We start from the raw sequence: 23,169 nt of genomic DNA on the forward strand, positions 1-23,169 counted from the left end.
TATCACTTGTTTAAGTAACCGAAACTGTAAAATAGGCCTATTCCTTTAAACATTTTATCCTGACCCACACAAATACCATACTCTGCAATCCACCATTGTAGTTGCCTGAGGTTTTAAGGAACACCTATCAGACTAATATGAAACAAAGGTTTCTATTGAGAGACCTTCATATTAAAAGGTAAATTTCTTATTAAACAAATTTACTTTCTTGACTTGGATGCTCAACGTCCTGTTGCACATTGACCAGCCTGATGTCTAACACGCGCGTCGACAGCTCCATCTAGTGGTCAACATGAGCAGTGCCAATATGTCGGCTAAAAAAAAAATGGTCCTGATGCTGTACAGATCGGTGAGGATGCTATGCATCTTAGCCATGTTGGAGGCGTGATCAGCTGGCGCAGTCTCTGTGGCGCAATGGAATAGCGCGCTGGACTTCTAATCCAGAGGCTCCGGGTTCGAGTCCCGGCAGAGATGGGTCACTCTGTATGCCGACACGGCAGGTCTGCGGCTGTTTTTGTTCACTGAGAAAAGACGCGCGTTGTGGTGATGCTTTTGTTGAGATTCCATCTGTAGTGACAGTCGTGTACATGACTGGGGATGATTGAAGTCACCCCAACCCACACATCTGTTGTTCTGCAAAAAAAACAGCCTGTTCTCATTTTCTCATTTTCTAAAAATCAACATATAAATGCGCACACAAACATACAGCATTTTGGGCAGACCGTAAGAAAGGAAAACACGGTTTTGTTTATCAGTTGTCTGTTTGATCAAGTTGGTCTAACGTTGTGATTTTTTCCCCGAAAAAAATAGTAATTACGTACCTGCTGCGAGAACTAATATATTTTTCTATGATTTGTTGCCATGGCATGTGCAGCATAAAGGCTATTTGCGCTCCATCTCTGAAAGCTTGAAAGATGGGTGTAAATTGCATTTTCTTTCATTTAAAGGGCCGGGTTCAGATCAGGTTTACACATTTCCTATCTCTTGTCAGAACTCTCCATGTGTGCACGGGCTACGACGCAGAGACAAGGGATGTCTTCCTCCAGGAGCCGCTCAGGGATTACGTTTGGATGGAAAGTGCTTTGGATGAAGCGGACGCTAGGGGGAGCTCCAGCATCAGTGTCCGGGGGCAGAGGGTCTCATCGCGGGGACCCGCTGAGCTGTGACAGCTCCACTTTTCAGGGGACTCCATCAGGACAGCCTACATTATATGACAGGAACGAGGACAGGCCTGTTTATCCGTCACGCGCTCAGGCGCTTTCATCAAACTGACGTCATCGCGCCAAGTAGTCCACCTCAGGTTAAATGCGGCAGGTACATTTTTTTTAAGGAACTGCTGCCTTTCAAAACCAATAGTCAACTCCTGCTTTGATTCAGCCACAGCAGCGCGTTTTTTAATCCAGTTAACCTCAATCCGCAATGACGTCATGGTCAAAGGTTACGCTGGGACCTGCACTATCTGAACAGTGTCACGTCGGCAAACATGATCGTGTCGTTTATTTCTTTGTTTTCAAAAACGTTTTAAAGCGTCTGCGCATCATCTGAACGAGGCAAAGGGGGGAAACAAGGCGGCGTTGTGTGTGGGAGAGAAAGGAATGCGCCGCTAATGAGAATATGACGTCAAGTCAGAAATGACGAATACGACACAGGAAGCAGAACGCGCTCACGTTGGGTCAGCTTTATTTCTTTCGTCGTGTTGAAATAGAGAAATAAATAAATAAATGTTCTTTTGTTGTATTTGTGGATCTTTTTTTTTGTTTTTGCTTCTGTCGGCTTTGGCTTGATAGAAACGACAGTAGAAATATTTTGATGAGGATATTTAGTCAGGCTGTTGAAATTAACTAGAATCTCAGTACACGGGCCTGCTAATTACATCTAGGTACCATTGAAATCTTTAATATGAGCTAGACTAATTATATTTCTATATCAAATGTGCACATGTACATCATATAATTGAAATATATTTTATTTCAGGAATTTAATTCCTGAAAACGCACACCTTGTTTTAAATACAAACTGAAGACCTTGTCTTGACTTCCATTCATTTTCAACCCTTTGTATGGCCTAGCCCTGACCCAAATTCTTTACCCGTATGAACCACACCCTGACCCTAACCTAATCCTAGTTCACACCCTATTCCTTAACCTAACCCCCAGCCAAGAAAAAGGTAAGGACCAGAAAAAGATCCCCACTTTACATCAAAGTCCTCACTTAACTAGTAAAGTGCACAATTTTTTTCTCACTCAGTTGACACGCGTGTGTGTGTGTGTGTCTGTGTGTGTGTGTGTGTGCGTGTGTGTGTGTGTGTGTGGGGGGGGGGGGTCTGTTAGAAAACACAAGTGACCATAATACAGAAACATGGCTATTGCATGGGCTTCGCTTCACTATCTCTGTTTATGTTTATGTGTTATCGCTGTTGCTTATGCACTTTTTTCTACCACAGGTTTTCCCTCCACTCAACTTTCCAATTAGGTACATGCATGAAAACCAGAGGCATGCTCTCGTGGATGGAGTTGATGGCTGTCTTCTGGACAACTGTAACATCAGCAGTTTCACTTATACTCATGGAGGCCATAACAGTATGTTTCTATTTTGGCATAAATTCTTCCTATTGGTTTCACATAATATTGCGTTTTTCTGAGCAACTGAATTTTTGTTAGAATATGTAAGCAATGATTATAAAGATTAAAAGTCATGACCCTTGGACTCAAAACTTCTGTTTTGAGTTATTGCTCTTTTGTTCTCTATTCTGAGTGCCTTCTTGAGATGTGCTTGTACTGTAGGAAAACAGCCATTTTTTTTTTTTTTACTGTAAATCAGCTGCTTTCATCCGGGTTTTATTTTGAAAGTCGGGAAGGGAAGCTATAGAAGTCCTCCTTGCTGCGCGCTTGGAGCTCCGGAGTGGAGTAGAAAGCGGACTGTCTGTCGCTGAGGAGCAGAGGAGAGAGGTGAAAAGAAACAAGGGAAGGAACGGAGAGGGAAAACTGGAGCTAAAAATGGTGTGAAGGCGAGCGAGCGAGGGAGACAGATGCGGAGAAGTGCCTCTGGAGGCTGTAGTCGTTTCTGCGGTCACTGCTAGAAGTCAGAGAACTCCCGCTTTTTGATGCTGTCCTCACGGAGGTCTGAGCCAATAACGGACTTATTGGTCGGCTGAACCATGCAGAGGCTGCTGCTCCTGAGTTTGGCGTTCAGTCTCCACACTGGTAAGGCTGCGTGTTGTGTTGGACGTCCAGGGCTGTGTGGGCATTGACGTTAACGTTAACGTGATGTAACGATGCTGGAGGCTCCCTGTCCCGTTAGTCCCGGAGCATGTTCGCATGATTTCACAGCATTCCCATATAGGCGCCGCAGCGATGGATCACCTTTGGCGCGTGTCTCTGCGCGTGCACGTGTAGCCATGCAAAATAAATAAATAAAAATAAAACGAAAAAGAAAAAGAAAAAAAACGGGACGCTAACTTCATTCTTTTTGTCTACAAATGTCTTGCGCGTGTCTCCGTTTGCGGTCGACGTGGCGCGTGCATGCGCTAAACGGGGACTTATATTTCCAGCGCGCTCGCGCGCGCCCACCGGCCCAAATGACCTTTGTGCACGTGAGCGCCGTCCGCGTGCCGTTTCCGAGACTGGCAGTGATATGGTGAGGCGGTGAGGACGTGACGGGAATGACAGTGATTGACCACGGACAGAGGCCCCTGCCAAGCAGCGCCACCCTCCAATCACAGCCCCCCCCCCTATCCTCCCTTTCTAGGCTCCTACCTGGGCGCCTTCATTTCCCTCTGTGCACAAAGGGGCTGCATGTGCAGCAGCAGCACCACCAGTGCATCTGGCTCCCTCGCCCTCCCCAACTTTTGTACCATCTACACACACAATGGGGAGCCAGGTAGGCTATTTATTGGCTTATGACAATCACAGCTGGAGCCCAGTTGCTAGGAGACAGGAGGCTGAGGGAAGAGGAGGAGAGGATGCTCGTCAATTCCCCGAGCTACCTGTTTGATTGAGCTACATCTGCATATTTTCCCTTTTAGATCCACCTCATTGTGTACCTCAGGCAGCCGGGAGCGTGCACGCTGACTGGCCCGCCGACCACTCCATCATAGGTAGGGGGGGGGGGTGGGCGTGATCAGGGAAGGCAAGGTATAGAAAGAGATGATGTCACCGTGTCTGCCAGGCTTTCTTGCTTGGCCCCGCTCAGCAGCCACCCAGACAGCCAGCGTTCACGGACTGGGCTCGCGTCGGAGCGAACATCGAGAAACGAGTTTAGTTGTCATCGTCCACAAAATAAGGCGCTCCTTCGCGGCGTCGCCTGTGACAAAGTCTGGCGCTCCGTGGCTGTCAGATCCCCCAGTTTGCCCGCTGAAAGCTCAGCCTCTGCACACGTTAATCCCTTTGTCTGTCACTGCGCTGTTACAACTCCGTAATCTGCTCATTACACCAAGATTTGCTCTCACACACAAAGGTGTTTACTCTTACCAGGCAAGATTGTCAGAATGGAAATAGGCTACTTTTTGCTCCGTCCGATTCAAAGGGATGTGTGAAGTCTCACATGTGTTGATGTTGTTGTTTTTTTTCTTTTTTTACTCCTGGGAAAATATTAGATGTCTACAGATAAGCCCAAAGAGAGCAGACATCAACGGCCCTACGTTTTTGAGCTCAGCGGGACTCCCATCTCTTCATTAGACCAGTAAAATACTATAACCTGGCCTGTAATTTGCACATATGTAATTGTCCCCTAATGATTGGGTGGTTATTAGCTGAGGCGCTAATTAAAGCTTTGATATATCAGAGTGCCTTATTTAAAGTCAATAATAGAGCTGCAGCCATGCCTGCTTACAGTGTGTCTCTGCTCCAGCAGCACCACAGGAGAGACGGATTCACTATCCCGTCCTTGTATCTGCATGCCGCCATGGTGGTAACTCACAAAGCAAGTGGCGCCGTTAACACAGCTGTTAAATGTTACTGCATAATCAATCTATGCAAACTCTCTGCCTTAACTTACCAATGAGCCTCAGGGCTGAAGGGCTGGACTCAGGGCAGCTGAAGTGCTGACTCGGACTGAGGCCTGTTCCCCGTGCAGGTGGAACCATGTGACGTCTTCTGCGCTCCCGTGCAGACCCCGGGGCCACGATCTTCCGCTGCCACCGACCGCACTGTAGGCCCCCCGCTTTGAATCACAAAGTTGAGCTGTGAATCGCAGACCTCAGACGGGTTTCTTTCCCTGTGTTCAGCGGAGAAAATGTTCACATGCTGGAAAGAGTCAGACACATTTGGCTGGCTTTTGCAGCCGCTGAAGGCAGGGCCGGGTCGGTGGATCAGATTTAATGGTTGCAACGTGCAATGGTAATGAGTCAAAGGGGGCGGTAATAGCGGCAGTGAAAAAGAACATTACAGAAGCCTCACAACACAACGAGCAGATTTGAGTTGTGCATGTACGTTAAATTAAATCCCTACTGTTTTTCTGACTTATATTCGAGGTTGTCCCCATAGCCAGCTGGTGGGACATCACACAACATCACAAAAATGACCAGGGGACATAGCCCAACTAAATGCTACCAGGGACTGGTGTCACTTTTCTGTGTGGAAGTCGGTACTGAGTGAATATGTTAGCCAATTCCAGTACCAGTAAGGTTTTTAAAACAAAGTCAGAGCATGGCATCTTTAGACATAACCCATGTTTATTCAGGCTGCAAGAGAGAGCAAGATTTTCATCAGATAACAGGAAGGCTAAACGGAAGAGAGCCAAGTAGCTGCTGTATCATTTCGATTTTTGAGAGTTCAACTTCTGAAATATTGGCAGCCATTTGGTAATATCAAAGTTACTGTAAGCAAGGACAAAAAAAAAAAATCCAGTGTTTTTTTTTACCTGTACAAACTAACTGATAATATTGTTTGCTGAAGCAGGTTTAAGATGTCAACTCGGTAATCAATAAAAAAAAAGTAAAACTATTCGTAAAACGGCATTTTAGAGCACATGGTCTTTCTCGCTGTGGGGCGTTACTGTAAATAATTTCATGTAATTATTTTGCAGCGATTAGATAGAAATCAAAATAGTCTAAGCTCAGTTTTACGAAACCCTTGCCACGAAATTCTTCTACACTGCAGGTTTAGCAAACGTAGGGATTCATTATAATGAGCATCCACACGCACCTAATGGTGTGACTTACGTTGTCTGGATAGGTTAGAGTGGAGTTGTTAGGCGTCCCCTCACCCCCATAGGCTCACACTGAGGAGAGATCCTCTCATACGGGGGGGGGGCATAGTGACACCCTGAAACACACTGCACCCGTGAGGTCTCGCCCCTGCTCTGATGTTACCTCTGGCTGGTTGAGCCTGAGCAGTGGGAAAAACTGTGGTATGAATATGGCCCGCAGACCTGGCCAGGTTCTGCTGGAGGTTTTTTGCCTGTTTAAAGGGGAGAGGTTCCTTCTCCACACTCACCACAGGCTTTCTCAGGACGAGGGATTGCTGCAAAGTCAACGACACCATGCAATCAACCGGGCGTCCTTAGCTAGATGGCCTTTTACTAATTGGCATTATCAAACTGAATTTGACTGCACCGCGTTGCCGTTACGATTGAACTAAAATGTATGCGACTGAGTGACACCATCGGCACTGAAGATCTTTGTGGAACGACGACCACAAAGCATGTCGTTTGGAGGGATTTATTTCTTAACAGGAAGTAGATTGTACAAAAAAAGGTAAATAAAAAGCAGGAGGGAAGGCGCGGAAACCAGAGGTCTCACCTTCAGAAAGTCAAACTCGTCATGATTCTCCAGGTGGATCACCAGTTCCACAACTATTAATAGCTTTTTGAAAGCGTCGAGGCTAACAAACTGTTTCACGGTGCTGGGCTGAACCCCCATCCGCCCGGCTCCGAATGACTCACTGTGCGTCTGAAAGCAGAAATGTGGTCTTGATTTTGGAACCCAGTCAGTGGAATCCATGCAAGTTAATAAGCGAATTTGGGTCACGGTTTTTAACAGGATTTAAACGGAGCCCGTTTACAGAAAACGCATCCCTAATTGACTCCAGCCACTGAAAGCAATCACTGCAGCAGCTGGAAAGCCGTCCGTGGCTTTGGAGTCTGCGATCGTACGCTCTTTGAAAGGAACCGTGGGCTCTGTTTGTCGTTGCCCGTGCGTGACGCGCCGCTGATGTTTGTTTCAGAGCCGCGCTCCAGTGTCCCATAATGCTTTTGGAAAGTGTTGCTGAGGAGAAGCGGAGTCGTAGAGGCAGATGTTTCATTATCTGACTGGGGCTCCTTGATAGATTTAATCAGAAGTGTGCATCCTCGGCTGTTAAGTGAATGTTTCACCAGGTTTTAAAAGCCCCTGTAATGTGATTGCGTTTGACTGGCCGGGGGCAACTGGAGTTATAAAAAGAAAGCGGAGTGAAAAAGAAACTAAAGTTGCGCTGCTTGCCCCGAGGTAGGGAGGGAGGGCTTTATCTCATCTGACTGCATCTCTGGGCCGTGTTTTGGCCATGTCCTCCAGCCAGGAGCGGTTATTGTTAGTGTTTTTTTTTTTGGGGGGGGTGGGGGCAAGGAGAGGCCATGTTGTTGGGCAGGTGGGTGCTGCCCGATCTAGAGTAATTAGACTTTTTTTTTGTTTGTTTTAGAGATTGCAGTGCTGGGGGGGCGGGGGGAGGCTGTGGTGGAGGAAAAGAAAAGTGGCCCAGGGGAGAGGAAAGTAAGTGAGGGACGCAGAGGAGGAGTGGACAGAGAAAGGGTCCATTACTCAGGCCTGACTGCCCTCTTGGCAGGGCCAGAATGTGGACGGCGGGGCGGCTCACAGGCGACACGCTGGCTCGGGGTTGAGCAGTGGTTGGGGGGGACATGCTGAGCCCGTCCCCCGTATCATCCTCGCTGAGATTAACCGCCTCTAATCGCCGTGAAACCTTCTTCTGCTCTCTCCCAGCGCGATCCCCTTTTCTGCTTACCAAAGTGCATTCTTTCTCCCCCTTCTGTCCCCTCCTGGACTCTCCCCCCCCCCACACTCTTTTCTCTTGGACTTCCCCCTCCGCACCACCAAAACTATTAATGCTTCTCTTTCCATCTCCCCCCTTCCTCTCTCTTGCTCTCTCTCTCCGACTCTCTAATAAGTTCCAGATGTGGTTCTTGCATTCCTCTGGTCGGCGGAGAGAGAACGAGGAGAGGGGTGGGGGGGGGAAGAATGAGTTGGGGGAGGGGACAGGAGGAGAAGCACATGAATTAAAACAGGGAGCACATGATGAGCAAGAGGAGCCCGTGTACTGCGGGGCACACTAAATGAAATCTGCTGGCAAACGGGACCGGTGTGTGTTGCTTCGTTTTGGGGTGTTAGCCCTGTTATCTGAAAAACTTTTGGGATGTAGTCTTTTCTGCCCCCCCCTCCCACCGCCTCTTCCTCTTCCCCCTCGCCCCCTCCTCCTCCAGGAATGTTGCCGACGCTGATGTCACTCTCCCAGTTGGTGCTCCAAAGCAGGGACAGGGCCTTTGAGGCGCACACATCAGACTCGCTCTATCCATCCTGCCCTTTACCAGAACAGCATCGGGGTCAGCATCCGAGCGAAGCGCCGCAGCGCTCGCCGTCCTCTCCCCCCGTGCCTGCGGGCTACGCCGCTGCCGACTAATGACCATCCGTCCCGTGGCGGCGAAAAGTCATCAATGTCTTTGAAGTCCGGTCATTAAAACAACGCGGTGCAGATGCCTGCCCCTCTCAAGGTCTGCAGCCGTCAACTTAACGCTGTAACCTCGGGGCAGAGCTGACTTCAATGCCGTGCGCTCACGGTTCGGAGATGCAGATCAGACTATTCGCCTGATTTCCATTTTTGCAAGTCATCTCAAGTTTGATGGAGAATGGGCTGCAGGGCCTAAAACATTGGGAATCTAGTCGTAGTGAAGACCTTATAACCTGATTGTGGGCCCACTGGCTCCTACTCTGCAGGACTAATAATTGACTGTGCCTCGGACTTTATGAGGTTCTCCCAGTACGACAACCATTAGTGAAAACACCACAATATCACGGTATTTACGCAAACACTATGATATTCTTCCGTTTAATAATACTGTATGGGTTTTAGCTCTATTTAAGGAGGCAGGCACAGGATGGTTGGATGTTATGTACACCGTTTATTTATTGTTCCTTTAAATTTTTACACACGTATAAACATTTACACATCCTCATAGCTTGCCAAATGTATTTCCAAAACAGCATTAGCTTAATAAAAGTGATGGGTGGCGTGGCTTTAGTTTCCCCATCACCACCGTCTGTGTTCCATGCGTCTAGATATGTTTCCAAATGGCCGTATTGCTCTTTTTTTTGTAAGGGAGGGAAAAGTGTGGTGTCCGTATTTCAGCCAGCTAACTGGCAGTGGGCAGCAATAAGTGGAGAGTTGCAGCTGGAGAAAACTCTTGCCACTTACCAATGAAGTGCTTCAATCCTTTGGTTAAATATCAGTCTAGTCTTATTGTTCTTGCCACCTATTTGTTTGCGGTTTACCGTTTCAACTGCTCAGTAGATGAAATTTGTTCAATAACTATAACTAGAGACTTGCCTCCAGTGCTTACGCTCTAAAAACTGCTGGTTTAGAAATGACCCAGTTTGAGTTATTTTGCTAAGCAGTTATCCTGGGCGAAATATGGACCGATCTAGCCCTTGGTTTGACACAACACAGTTGGATAATGGGTTTGGAATGGATAATCCATAATTTAGACTACCAATTCTTGGGTTTAAAGTAAATGGCGTTTATTTTAGTTTCAGAGTTGTCTTACAATGTAACATGATAGAACAGTTGACAGTATTACATTTTTATTTTTATTTTGTGGCTCAAGTGGACTTTGTTTGACAGTTGCTAGACAGAAAATGGGTGTAAAGAGAAGTAGAATGACATGTGGCAGAGTTGCCTGGGTCCGGACTCATCAACGACTGAGGCCTCCGTATGTGGGTCACATTTTCCTGCTCCTTTTCCAACGCTGCGCCCCAATTCCAGTGGTAATTTTGACAGCACATTGGATTAGAATGTAATTTATCAAGAATCAGGAGTTTTTTCATAATGTAACCATAGTACATTTTGGTGAGAGACTGGCTGAAAATGTACATATGATACACAGAGACGATCAAAGACATCCATTGAGAAACAGTTTTAGATCAGTTTTTGTTGAAAAAATCTTTACATATTCGGTCGACCGAACTTACTGCTATTTTAATCCATAAAAACAATAAATTACAGAGAAATGCCAGTTTTAGCCGTTTACAACTTAAAATCCGTTTATCAGTCCTAGAGGAAAGATTAATGCTGGGAATGAAAAAGGTAGTCTTGACCTTTCACCATGGTTTTCTCCTTCATGCAATATTTTAGTCCATTTTTAAATTCATTGATGAGAATCAAACTTATTTTCGTTATACTTCTTGTCAGTTTGATCAACTTTAGTTTTGTTTCCGGCAGGTTTTTAGGAATAACAATCATGTTCTGTAGTCTGCATATTTGACTAAGATGGCAAAATGAAATGACCTGAAACAAAAGTAAAAAGAGAAATGACTCTTCCTTCTCTGGTACTTTTGCGGCCTGTCTTGTGAAAGCTGACCACAGCTAGCATTAGCTTGCACTAACTACTGAAGAGATAAAAGGCAGACATTATTTTAGGAGAACTAAAGATATGAACACAACCCACTGACAATAACTTTATTATACAGAATCGTTCTGCCATCTTACCATCGCTTATATAATCTCAGTGAAGATGGACGAGGGTTGGAGAGGGCACTGTAGGCTTGTGCCAGCTGTACCACTGAAAATAATTCGCTGAAACTTTAAAGACAACTGAGAACTTGCTTGTAACTCAATTGTTGGAGTTAATTTAGCCTATTCAGCCTCCCAGGTATTTTGTAAAATAATTTTCCAAATGAATGTAACGTATAGTCCAATACTTATTTACGTTTTTGCCTCTTCGTGACGCATCTTTTGACTGATGCGGCTTATGCTCGAGTGACTTCTAGTCTGGAAACTGTAATATATAAGGTGACAGTAAATAACGAGCATTTCAATATATTCAAGATGCCAATGCTGATTTAAACGTACATTTTCACATTTATCTTAGTCAAATAAAATTAGTGAAACTGTTTGATAGCATTTTATATTCTTCAAAAACAACGGGACAGGAGCATCAGAGGTAACAAACTTCAGTTTTCAAGGGCTGGTGTCCTGCAACTGTTTGATGTCTCCCAGCTTCTTTACACTTGAATGGATAAAATGGTTTCATTAGGAAGGTGCGTTGGAACTTGGCTGCATTCTGACCGGCTCAGCCGTTGGATTTAGGTGTGTCGGACCAAGGGCAAATGTAAAAATTGCCAAAAACCTGCCCTCAAGAAATGGAAATTGGTGGATTACCGCCTCCTTGTGATATTATCACCATCCATGAATTAATCTCTGATGCTAGGAAACGGTTGGGCAATACATTCACCTTTCTGTTGCTTCAAAGCATTTCACCCGGTTGCTGGAAGAAATGAAACTGAGGGTAACCAAGCTATGTTTGAACTCGCCAAACTAGTTTCCTCTAAGCAAGTTTCTGGAGCTTTGCAAACCTGGTATCAGGTTTGCAAAGCTCAAGCGTGGTGCTGCCTCTGGTTAACATTATGGACACATATACATCCTGAAGGATCCCACTAGCGATGCACTGATCCGATACCGGATCAGAGCAACATGGAGCATTTCAGCCAACAAGCTCGACTGCAACATGCAATATCTGCAGTGCGAAAATTGAGAGGGGTGGTGATAACGTTGATAAATCCAACACCACAAACATGGCAATACGGTTCATTCATTCAGCAGTAGTATTGACTCGGTATCGGGTATCGGCCGATACGCTCAGTTCATGTATCAGTATAGGATTGGATCGGACAAGAACTGGATCGGTGCATCTCTAGATCCCACCAGTCAACTTTGTGTCCTGGGCTGACACGAACAATCGGCCAATCAGTGATGACCAATTTCACGAGAAGCTCTTTGGATTTTGGAGACATCCAGCACATCTTGAAAGTAAATCAGTGAGATCAAATCTTGTATTTCTAACTTAAAAAAAGCAAAACATGTTTTAAACCCTTTTAATTCACAACTAAAATGCAACAATTCTATTTCTAAAATAATCATACATATTGATTATAACAGTACAGTTTTGATTATCATTTACTGGCATTTAGATTTTCCTATATGGACTAAAGCAAAACTACAGAATTAACTACCTGTTCAATTTAGCCGCAGCTTTCATGTAAATGTCCGTATTTAAAGGAACATTTTCATGTCGGGGCGGCTGTGGTGCAGGAGCTAGGAGTTTGCCCAGTAATTGGTGGGTTGCTGGTTCAAACCCTTGCTCCATCTGTCTCAGCCGTTGTGTCCTGCCTTCACTTAGTGACGGTGATACTGGCAAATGTTGTGATGACAGTCCTTAGGTTTATGAATAATGTACAGCCTGATATTTGTGATACTTTGCAGCCTTAGCCAGGACCAGACGTACAGGGCCAGTTGTCCAGGGGCCTCATCCCAGATGTGTAACACATTTCAGAACGTATGCTTCAGAAGACCTTCTTTCTGAAACAACAGTCGAGCTGCTGACATTTCCAAGAGACTCTGCATGAACATTGCGAGGTCAAGGCCCCCAGCTTTTATGGGATGTGTTTTTTTTTTCCTTTTTTTCCTTGTGACAGATGACATTGCAAGAAGCTACAGCACATACCAATAAAATTAGATTGCACTGGATTGAATTAAAGCAGACCTTGGAAGGAGTGATTTATCGATGGGACGCCGCTTGTAAAACAGCCCCGCTTCATTCCAGCGCTGCGCTGTACCGCGGGCCTTTTGGTGGAAGCAGGAGGCATGTGAAAGCTGAATCAACTCATGATGTGGTTGCTTACGTGCTCTCTGGGGGTGTTTGTGGTGGGGGGCGAAGGGGTGGTTAGACTTTTGGAATGGGGTTGCCTGCCACAATCAATGGGGAGCGACTGCTGGGAATTATAGATTCATTATGATATTGATTGTTCCAGTTGAATTCAGTGGCGGCTCACGCGCTGCGAGCTACACAGTGCCCTGCTGCAGAGAGGCAGCGTGATATTTATTGTGTCCTCTTGTTCGAGCTTATCCAGAGGACGGCTATTGTTAGATGTGGTCACCCTTGGTTACAGGAGCGTATTCTTTGTCAATCGCTCTGCATGCTGGACGCTCTGAGGATTGTAGATTACCGCCCGGCGGACCGGCTTTCCACCGATCCGGCGTTTTTTCACGTGGCTGTAAGGTGTCGGATGCCTCGTTTGTGAATTATCATATTACCCACCGCTGATCCCGGGGGTTGCCATAGCCACCGTGTCTATCATTATGTCAGCGGTCCTCGTCGGCTGTAGCCATGGTAACAATGTCTATAACAGAGGTTCCGCACAAATAAAGCTCTTCAGATGTGAAATACTCGCCTGAGAGGCGCCCCCAGAGAACGGAGGGGCGGCACACTCGCGCATTCATAGAAAACTCCACAGAAGCACACGCGCTCTCGAGGGCAGGGCGTCGAAACGGTCGGAATCTTTTTTTTTTGTTTGTTTGTTGTTGCGAACCCGTCGTAAATGAACCTGAAATCGTGGAGGTAGAAAGGTAACGCGGGAGGGCAGCAGCGATGGAGGAGCGGCAAGAAGGCGTAGGAATTTAGTGTAAGATGCTTGCACAATAATGACAGGGGGAAAGGGGAATGAGTAGAGGGGCCAAGGCCACAAAGGAGAACAAGAAAGAGAGGTCGCTATTTGCAAGTTAGGGGGAGGGGGGGCAAGGTAAGAGGACAGAGGAAGGGAGTGAGCGGGCAAACAAAGGAAGGAGTCTTTGGGTCTTCGGGTTTTTTCTCTGCCCCCCCCCCCCCCCCTTGCTCTGACCCCCACCTCCTTTGTACACCTTTGTATTGGGCTGATGCTCAGCGGGTCGCCTCCCCTTGCTCACTGCCTGTCGCTTGTTCCTATAGTGGCGTTGCCGTGGCGATGGGTTGTTATGGCCGTCCTGTCAGGCCGCCATGTTGTTGAGGGAAGACAGGCACAGGTGGTAGTTCCCACAGCCCGATAAGCAGATGTGCTAGACACTCCCGTTGTGCACAGGGGTGCTTTAAACTTATGAGGCCTGGGTGATAAATCAGATAAGCGGCTACTAGAGTATTAACCGACAAAGATACTGATAGGGAAATAAATGCTAGGATCTTTTGTCCATCAGAAATGCCAGCCATTGTTTTGTATGAATATTATAATTCTAGCTTTGGTTTTCAAGGCCTGCTCTGCCTTTGCAGAAGTAGCAGAGGTGTAGCGCAACATAAGAATCATCGTTTGGCACGTACCTGGGTTATAAAGTTGCCAACGTTTGGGATATTTCTAGATTTACGATTTCTAGAACTTCAAAAGTAGGTCATATAGAACTGGCTGGAGATTTTGTTTGATTTTTAAAAAATTAATAACCAATTAGCAAGGACAGCCAATGCCTGGACCGGTATGTAGATCATACACCATTAAAACCCACTTGAAAAGGCTCAGTGTTGTTGTTTTTGTTTGGTTTGAATTTTGTTTGTTTGAATTTCTAAATATATCTGTTAACATTTGAGAATAACAGATGATTGACTTTTATTGATTATTACAGGGTTCCCACACCTTGGTGAACATCAAATTCAAGGACCTTTCAATGACTTTCCAGGACCAATTTCCTCAAATTCAAGGACCACACGTGGCGGCATTTACCTACTGTGGCCGCGGAATAGGTTATCATATTTTAATACAATGCAAATTCAATAAAAGACTAAACGGCATAGAAGTTGTTGGGTCAGAAGCAATGCAAGAAAGTGGACTTAATTTATAGCCTACATTGATATTGATCATATTCATAGCCTACATTTATATCCACAGTACATGGCTATGCCATACTACATTACATATAAGATGTACATTAGCCTACCGTTTCATGGAATTTTATGGAAAAAAGTGCAGCATTGAGATGATCAGAATTATATCAATTTGTTTCACTTACTTTCATCTTTGATTAAGCTAGTTTTTGACTTTGACTCTGAAAAGTCGCTAAATATAGCGACAAAGTCGCTGAGTTGGCAACACTGCGTGAATGTAACCTATTGGACGCATGTAGGCCTAAACCGTAGCCTACCAACTAACGAAGAAGAGCGAACGTACTTTTGCCAATTAAAAGTCTGCGGAATCAACATAATTTTAAAAGATCGTGTGGTAGTAAAATAATGACACATGAGTCGTCATCCGTGTGAACTTTCAACCCCACAAAAAAATTCAAGGACTTTCAAGGACAAGGTGTTTTTTTTGGCTGTTTTCAATAACTTTCAAGGGCCTTGTGTGATGATTCTGGCACTGGAGCTGACCCTGCTCTCTACCATCACACCTGCTCATTCTCCACCTCTGCGCAATCAACCTTCACTGGCTCCACCTGTCTCCAGCTGCATAAAAGGCCCGTCCTTATCAGTCTCCAGTGCCAGATCGTCTCGTGCCAACCACTGAGTACTTTCCAGCGTCTATCCTGAGAACCTGTCTGTCTGCTCGTTACCGACCTGATCCGCCTTCTGACTCCTGAGTTTGCCGAAGCCCCGTCTGACCCAGCCTGATCGTAACCCGTTTCCCCCTGGACTGTTTCCCCGTGCACCGAACCTGGACCAAACCGGAACCTGATCTTGGACACCCCTGTCAGTACCGCCGCTGGATTCTGGATTCCCTGTGAACGGACCTGGACTGCCCCTGGATTCACGCTCCTCTGGATTGCCCCATTCGGACTCTGCCTGCCAGCGGCAGTTAACCCCGGAGCCGTCTCTCAGCCAGCGCTCGTTCAGAGGGCTGCCAGACGGTTAGCGCATGCTACGCGCCCCAGAAGCCGCACTCTTCCTCTCTTTAATTAAACACATTTCAAAACGCCACTGACCTGTTTCGGGTTATCATTGGGGTCCGATTCCCGTTCGTAACACCTTGAATTTATTTTTTCAGATTCATAAACTTTCAAGGATTTCAAAGACCCGTGGGAACCCTGTTATTACTATTTGACTTATATTTAAGAACCCTTTGTTTTTTTGATACGCCATTTTAGACTGGTCAAATGCTGCAAGTAGCCGGATTTGGACCGTGGCTCATTTTTCTCCAGTAAGAGGTGATGTTTGCATTTGGGTTGAATTCATTTCAGGTGAGTCAAATACATACGTCATCGTTGCTGAAAAATGTGGACATAAAGCTTTGGTTGAGTCCACCTTTTGAGAGACTTAGTTGTTCCAGTAGCAGACTTTTGTGAAAGCTGGGAGTCCTCGCTGTTTTGGGGTCCATTTTAAAGTTGCGCTACAGAACATATTGTTGAGCACTTTGTGTGTTACAGTATATTCTGCATGTGTTTAGGTTTAAAACAACGCTGTATTCGGTTGGTAGCTTTCTCTATGGTACAAACCAAAAGGCCAATACTGAAAACTGGAACATATTGGTGAATCCTTTGACCAGGGATGTCCATAGTACAGCATGGGAATCCTTGGAATACTGTACCTTTGTGTGGCTCCCAGCTGCAGTTCAATAATGGTGGTATTTGGCCCTCCAGCAAATGGAGCTGTTTGCAATTTTTTTAGGGTTAGATTTTCATTGACAAATGAAATTGTATTAAAAGGAAAATATTATCTGCAGCCCAAAGTAATTCTGTTTTTAGTAGATGTCTTTTTATGTTACATACTAAGTAGACTCATAAACATCCACTGAGTTGAGTTTCAACTCATCTTTTTGGACATTACATTTGGCTAAATACAGCAAGGGATTTTGTTTTTGTGGCTAGGAATAAACAGATAAAAAGTTCAACAAATGATCAACAAAATATTAAATGTTCAAACTAAAAAGCTATGGTAACTGTACACCTTTCTTTTATTAATGCAAATATCTGAGCCCAATTTTTGGACCTGTAATTAACTTTTTTCTACTTCTACATTTACATTTTGCTTCATTAAAATGTTGCACCTTTACTCTATTGCTTAGCATTTCGAAAAAATATCTTTTGTCTCCTTACCACAAAGGTTCGTTTATATTATTAGGATTTTGTGGGATATAGCAACACAAATTTATGTATAATTATTGATTAAATAAAAGTTGATAGAATAAGATGCACAACTAAAAAACAAATCTAAAAAACAAAAAAAAGAACATTTCTTACTGTCAAATCACAATCTTGATTCTATCTCAATTTCGTTGCGTAAAATCCTAGGAGAATAAAAAGCGTCATAACTTAGGGCACAGAGCATTTCTAAAAAAATTAAAATCAGTGTGCACAATTTTGCCAACTTGTTTCAGTCAAAATTGCCATTTATGTAATATATTCCCATTTTGAAGACATAAAGACCACTGTTTTGTCTAACTAAATACAGCTTATTTTAATTTCAAAACAAAACAACAACACTCAGGTAAAAGTTTATCTCGTTCCACCATGTATGTTTGTAATGAAATGTATTATAGTTATTGTGTGAATATTCATTACAGGTATCAGTTTAACTTTACTGCAACTACTACTAATGTTACCATTATTATTGGTAGCAGCAGTAGTTTTAATTTTTGTCATAATTTCATCAGCTTCTCACCAACCCACTCAGAATGTCTTCTGTTTTAAATGATATCTGTCAGGGCTCATTTACAGCCTGCAACCTGAACACACTTGTGTTTTCATGAGCAGGGAGGATACTGTAGGCAGTTTTAATTAGCATTATGCTATCTGAAGCTCAGAGCTCTTTATACTTGGACAGGCCTTTTTTTATTATGAAGGTTTGCCGTATTGACACTATAAATAGAGGCATACATAGTCTTCTTATTATTTTGGCTGTTCTGCTGAGTGTAATCAGATGCTGGTATACAATGCTAGCAGTCAAATAAATCTGACGAGCTTGTAACCAGTTAAACAGATAAAACCAGAGCATCCAATGTTTACTTGCTGACTGTTAGCTGCAACAAATGAGCCCCTGTAGTTAACGTCTAAATAATGTTCAAAAAGCTTTCCTTTTGGAGTTACAAAGTCCAAAGTTAATTTACATGAAACAGTTGCTGCTCTTTTTAAATATACATACTTCAGAGTTTCCCCTATTGTATCATTGGCATTTTTTTTTTACACACCAGTAACAGTGATACCAAAGTGGTATAGTAGAGTTGTCAAAATAATTGATGCCTCGATATAATCAATACCAAAAAAAGGAAATATTGAAAGATACAGATTTGTATCTTTGTATCGTCGTTTTTCAAAATCTATATAAACTGACCCATTCACATTTGCCCAAATTGTCGCACTTCTTCTGGCAGCAGCGCACAGACACTTAGCCTGTGTCCTTCCTGCAGCCCTTGTCAGTTTTTAGCATGTAGAGAACAGCCAGATAAAAACATAGACAAGATAAACACAAAAGAGTTGTTCAGAAAAACTTTCCCTGGCAAAGAAATTCTAAAGGGTGCTATGTGCTAAGCTAATAGTATGACGCAGATGTTTGAGAGCAACATAAAAAATGAAGTAAAGCTCCTGTATCTGCTACAATGTAGTAGCAAACCTCCCGGATGACATAAGCTAATGCTAGCTGTTGTTAGCTTGATGGGACAGCCAGTGACGAGGTTCTGTCGGTGTGAGCTCCCCCTTTGGGCTGCACAGTGCTGCACCTCGTAACGCTCTGCTGAGTGGTTGAATAAATAAATACTGAAGCAACAATACAACAAACCAGTGCCCATCCAAAGGCCTTGGAAGCAAATGCCTTTAAAACCAATCTACCATCATCCGGCATAGCCAGTTTTCTGGATGAAACCCTATAGGCCTACTTACTTTCACCGTCTTATGCACGCATCTGCTGCGACATATCTTAGACGATGCGTTTCATGGACAGTCAGAAGCTCTCTTGATCTGTAACAAGCATTGTTTTTTAAAGCACAATCATTAAATATTGTTATAATCATCATGTTATTTTTGACTAACTATACTAATACTATACTACTACCATGGTAATCATTAAAACTAGGTCCCGGGTACATAAGTTTACCATTATTATTTTTTTCCCAAGTTGAAATGAAAACACAACATGCCTTCTGAGCAGGGGATTAGAACTGCGTTGCATCGAACATGCCTCATAGATGACCTCATCCCTATGCTTTAGCAGCTCATTAACACTTTATAATCCTTCATGATTTAGGATCGCCGACCCCCACCCACCCATGAATGCCTTCACAGGTGGCCTAACTGGCAAATAGAGCCCACCCGGGTGTAATTTGACTGTAAGTTTTTTAATAGGATGAATAGCAAAGTTTAAAGCAGGGTTAGGTTAGAAAACAATATCCTGAGCATTGAACATCTCACAGAGCTCTGTTGAATCCATTGTTTGAAAGTGGAAAGAGGATGGAACATCTTCAATCCTACCAAGACATGGCTGTCTACCTACACTGATGGGGTGATTGAGGACAGCATTAATCAGAGAAGTAACCATATCCACAGCTCAGGTGGAAAGAGGACATTTGTCATTAATTTCACAAATCTGGACATTATGGTAGAGTGGCATTCATAAATTTATTACTAAAAGAATGACATAAGAAGTCCTGTTTATGGTTTCCATTAAGCCATGTCGGAGACACAGATACTCATGTGGAAGAAGGTGCTCTGGTCAGGAGACACCAACATTTTGGCTTACGGGCAAAATGCTATGGTTTGATTAAAATTTAACACTGCACCTTGTCTCACAAGGAGTGTTGTGGACCCTTTTTTCCACGGGCACAGAAAAGATGAACAAAGCAGATAAAGAAATCCTTCCCAAAAACCTGTTAGAAGCTGCAAATGAGTTGAGACTGGGGGAGAAGCTTACCTTCCAGCAGGACGTCGACTGCGAGCCAACAGCCAGCACGAAATGGTTTAGATCAAACTAAATTCACAACATATAAAAGGCCAATCAAAGTTCAGACCAAACTGAGAACACATCTTCACAGATGCTCAGCAACAGTTCAGCCGAGCTTCAGAAATGTTGCAAAGGTGAACGGGCAAAAATGTCCATATCCAGATGTTAGCAAGGTAGTAGAGACATACCCGAAAAAATTCCAGCTGTAATTGCAGCAAAAGACGCTTGAGCAACGTACTGACTCAGTGGGGTTTAGGAAAACTGCACATCGCACATTTTAGCTTTTTATTTGTAAAAATCCTTTTAAACATCCTGTATGCTGTACTTTTGACCGGTGGGTCACATAAGATCTTTATCAGTTGGTGGGATTGGCCATTTGGTATTTTTGGGTATTTGATGGGGGGGTGGGGGGGGTTGTTTAACTGAAGTAGAGAAGCAATGCTCTCCGTGCGGTTATTTTTTCATGATGTCAAAATGGTAGAGAAATAGGCTATATGTAATATCAATAAATATTAGTTATCAGCTATAACAGCAACACATTTTCATGTCGGTGCAGCCGTAGTTGTGATATGACAAAATGTCAAAAAATAAATAAATAAATGTTCAAGGATTGTGAATACTTTTGTCAGGCACTTTAAATGACTTGCCTCATTCGTTTTTGATATATATATATATATATATATATATATATATATATATATATATATATATATATAATTATTATATATATATATTTTTTAATTTTTTTTATTCAAACCCAAACTTTAAGAAATCATCCCCTCCCTTACACAGAGTTAATTTGTGTTGATTGGACATTGCACCCGCGCTCACACTGATGCGGCAGTACACGCATGTCACATACAGCCAGACCTGGGCAGGAGGGTGGGGGGGGAGACGGCGCCCCGTGATTCCTGTGGCTGCAACTTTGTCCTGAAACAATGATGTCATCCTCCATCGCACTTCTCAGTCTCTTTGTTTGCCCACATCTTGTTCTCACACAGTCTCTCCATAGCACCAGCACGTGACGGCCATACGCTGCGCAAATGTAAAATCAGACCGACAAAGAAAAAATTATAATAATGTGAAGCAGATTGAGCATCGGTATATATATATATATATATAAAATAGAGCAGGGAGGGAGGAATAATGAGACATCAGCGCTGGCTCCGAGGATTAATTGAATAGGTGGAGGGACGATGAGGTCATTGATGTTTTTTTTTTTTTTTTCTGTCCGAAAAATGGATGTACCAAGCACGAGGGAGGGTTTCATCAGACACACAGATGCACGTCGCGGGTGTGCTCGCAGACACGCTTGGACAGAAAACTTTTTTTTTCGGGCAGTTACTTTACACGTCAGCTGTTGCTATGGTGACGTAAGTCGGTGTTCCAGCCGGGGCCGGGGATTGGCTGGAGCGGAGCGAGGGAGGGGATGGCGGGCGCACTTTAGGGGAGGGGTGCAGAAAGGGTACGGGGAGGGGGACCAGACACATAGATAATTAGATGGACACATAACAGGACGCACAAATGGCATTTTATTACACAGGATCTGATCCAATGACAGAAACCTAGAGTGTGAACTGTGCGGCATCAGTCCAAGCCCTCATACAACACCATGAGGTGAGGCGATAATAAGGCAGCGTGTCACATTCAGCTGAAAATAGGTTTGAACATCTGCACACACATACATGCGGCTCAGTGGAAAAGTATTATTGCAGTGGTGCAGTTGGTGACACTGTTGTTTTGCAGCAAGAAGGTCCTGGGTTTGAATCCTGGCTTCCTCCCACAGACAAAAAACAGGCCTGTTTAGTTGTTTTGTCAATCATATATACTGTATTTCTATAATGTAACACTGTGCCCAAAGGTTTTGGAAATTTATAAATTAATTTTCTTTGGGGGGTGGGGTGAGACAAGCCTTTTTTCCTCTTTTTCTGCACGTGTTTTGGCCTTGGAGCGCTCCCACTGATGCCATTTGGGCCAGTCTCTTAGTTATTACCGAGTCATAAGCACTAACCTTAACCGGTGAAAGAGAGGCCTGCAGTGGCTTAGACACTGCTCTTAGTTCTTCTGTGGCCTCCTGGGTGAGGGTTTACCACTGACCTTTGATCTCTACATTTGAGGATAATAGCTCTCTATGAAGTGTGCTGGACTCCTGAAACTTTAGAAATGGCTGTGCAACTCTTTCCAGACTGGTAGTTTGTTCCTCATCTGTTGGATTTGTTCAGATCGGGGATCGAAGTGTGGCCTTTCAAGATCTCGAAAAGTACTTTACGATCCACTTATATATATATATATATATATATATATATATATATATATATATATATATATATGCACAATGACTAAATTAAAATGCCATTACTTTGCTATTAACATACAATATTAACACACCATCCCATGGTGTGTGTTTGGCACTTCAGGACCAAACTGCTGTGTGTGTTCACACTGTGGCGGTCGCTCTCTTTACTGAGCCAGTCGCCCTCGGCATTTGCGTCCGCTTCCACGAGCCGAGGTTTGTGTCTCCGGGTCCCGACTCCCGGATTAATCCTAATCCCTTTCAAAACTTTGACTCGGGTCGTACTTAATCCCACACAGAACCGGGACCCGTTCTCTTTGCGGAGAGCGGTGTGTCTCTGCCGTCTTTGGCATTTCGCTCCCAAGCCGTCGGCCGTGTTCCGGAAACCGCCCGCGTGTGTTGATTGCACGTTTAGGGATCGGAGCGGTGGTGTTTGTGTGCATGTTGACAGGAAAGGGTTAGCCTTGTGTGGTGAACGTTTAGCCATCCCTATTGCCAGTTCTGTGTTAGTGTGTGTGTGTTAGTGTGTGTGTGGTTTTCCATGCACATGTGGTTGTGGTCACAGCCCTTTGTGACCATCCTTGTGTGGACAGGGCGATCAGAGTCCCCCGGTGGTATCATGGGGACGAGCGACTCAAGGAAATCAGGGCACTCTAATTTTGTCACTGCAGCATAACCCACTTAATGAAAGAATACAAGCTCCCTTGAATGCACTCTCCTTCCCAGCGCTCAGTGTGTGTGTGTGTGTGTGTGTGTGTTTTCTTCTTTTAACACACAGGCACATGCACCCATGTTGACAAGTGTTAACTGGGTAATATGGAAATCAGAAGGCAACGAGCACATGTTCATATGAGTCAGTGTTTTCAGTCGTCAGCCTTTGCATGGGTGTCTTCCTTCGCAGATTGTGTAGCCTCTGCTCAGGAGCGCTCGGTCTGGATTATGTTGTTACGCTTTACGGAGGCTGTTGAGGGAATACCTCCAGCTATCACATCCGAGACAGAGGGAAGGATTTGCTT

The 23,169-nt window shown here is 44.3% G+C and overlaps 1 protein-coding gene and 1 non-coding gene across 8 annotated transcripts in view; both read left to right on the forward strand.

The window, feature by feature from the left end:
• The first annotated feature begins 400 nt into the window (after positions 1-400).
• On the forward strand, positions 401-474 carry trnar-ucu. Its single transcript has one exon. It is a non-coding gene; the product is annotated as a tRNA-Arg (tRNA).
• A 2,405-nt stretch (positions 475-2,879) lies between these two features.
• Positions 2,880-23,169, forward strand: part of kirrel1a (kirre like nephrin family adhesion molecule 1a) — a 53,121-nt gene continuing 32,831 nt past the window's right edge. For 3 of the 7 annotated variants that reach the window (XM_036146211.1, XM_036146213.1, XM_036146212.1), the window contains exons 1-2: positions 3,780-3,879; positions 4,025-4,096. In XM_036146211.1, the coding sequence (XP_036002104.1) occupies positions 3,795-3,879; positions 4,025-4,096 (157 nt within the window). In that variant the 5' untranslated portion in view covers positions 3,780-3,794. Of the gene's footprint in view, positions 3,204-3,779; positions 3,880-4,024; positions 4,097-23,169 lie in introns of those variants that run through there. The other 4 variants (XM_036146214.1, XM_036146215.1, XM_012861492.3 and 1 more) reach the window with 2 other exon arrangements.

This window comes from Fundulus heteroclitus, chromosome 14 (genome assembly GCF_011125445.2).
Source record: "Fundulus heteroclitus isolate FHET01 chromosome 14, MU-UCD_Fhet_4.1, whole genome shotgun sequence".
NCBI classification, from domain to species: domain Eukaryota; kingdom Metazoa; phylum Chordata; class Actinopteri; order Cyprinodontiformes; family Fundulidae; genus Fundulus; species Fundulus heteroclitus.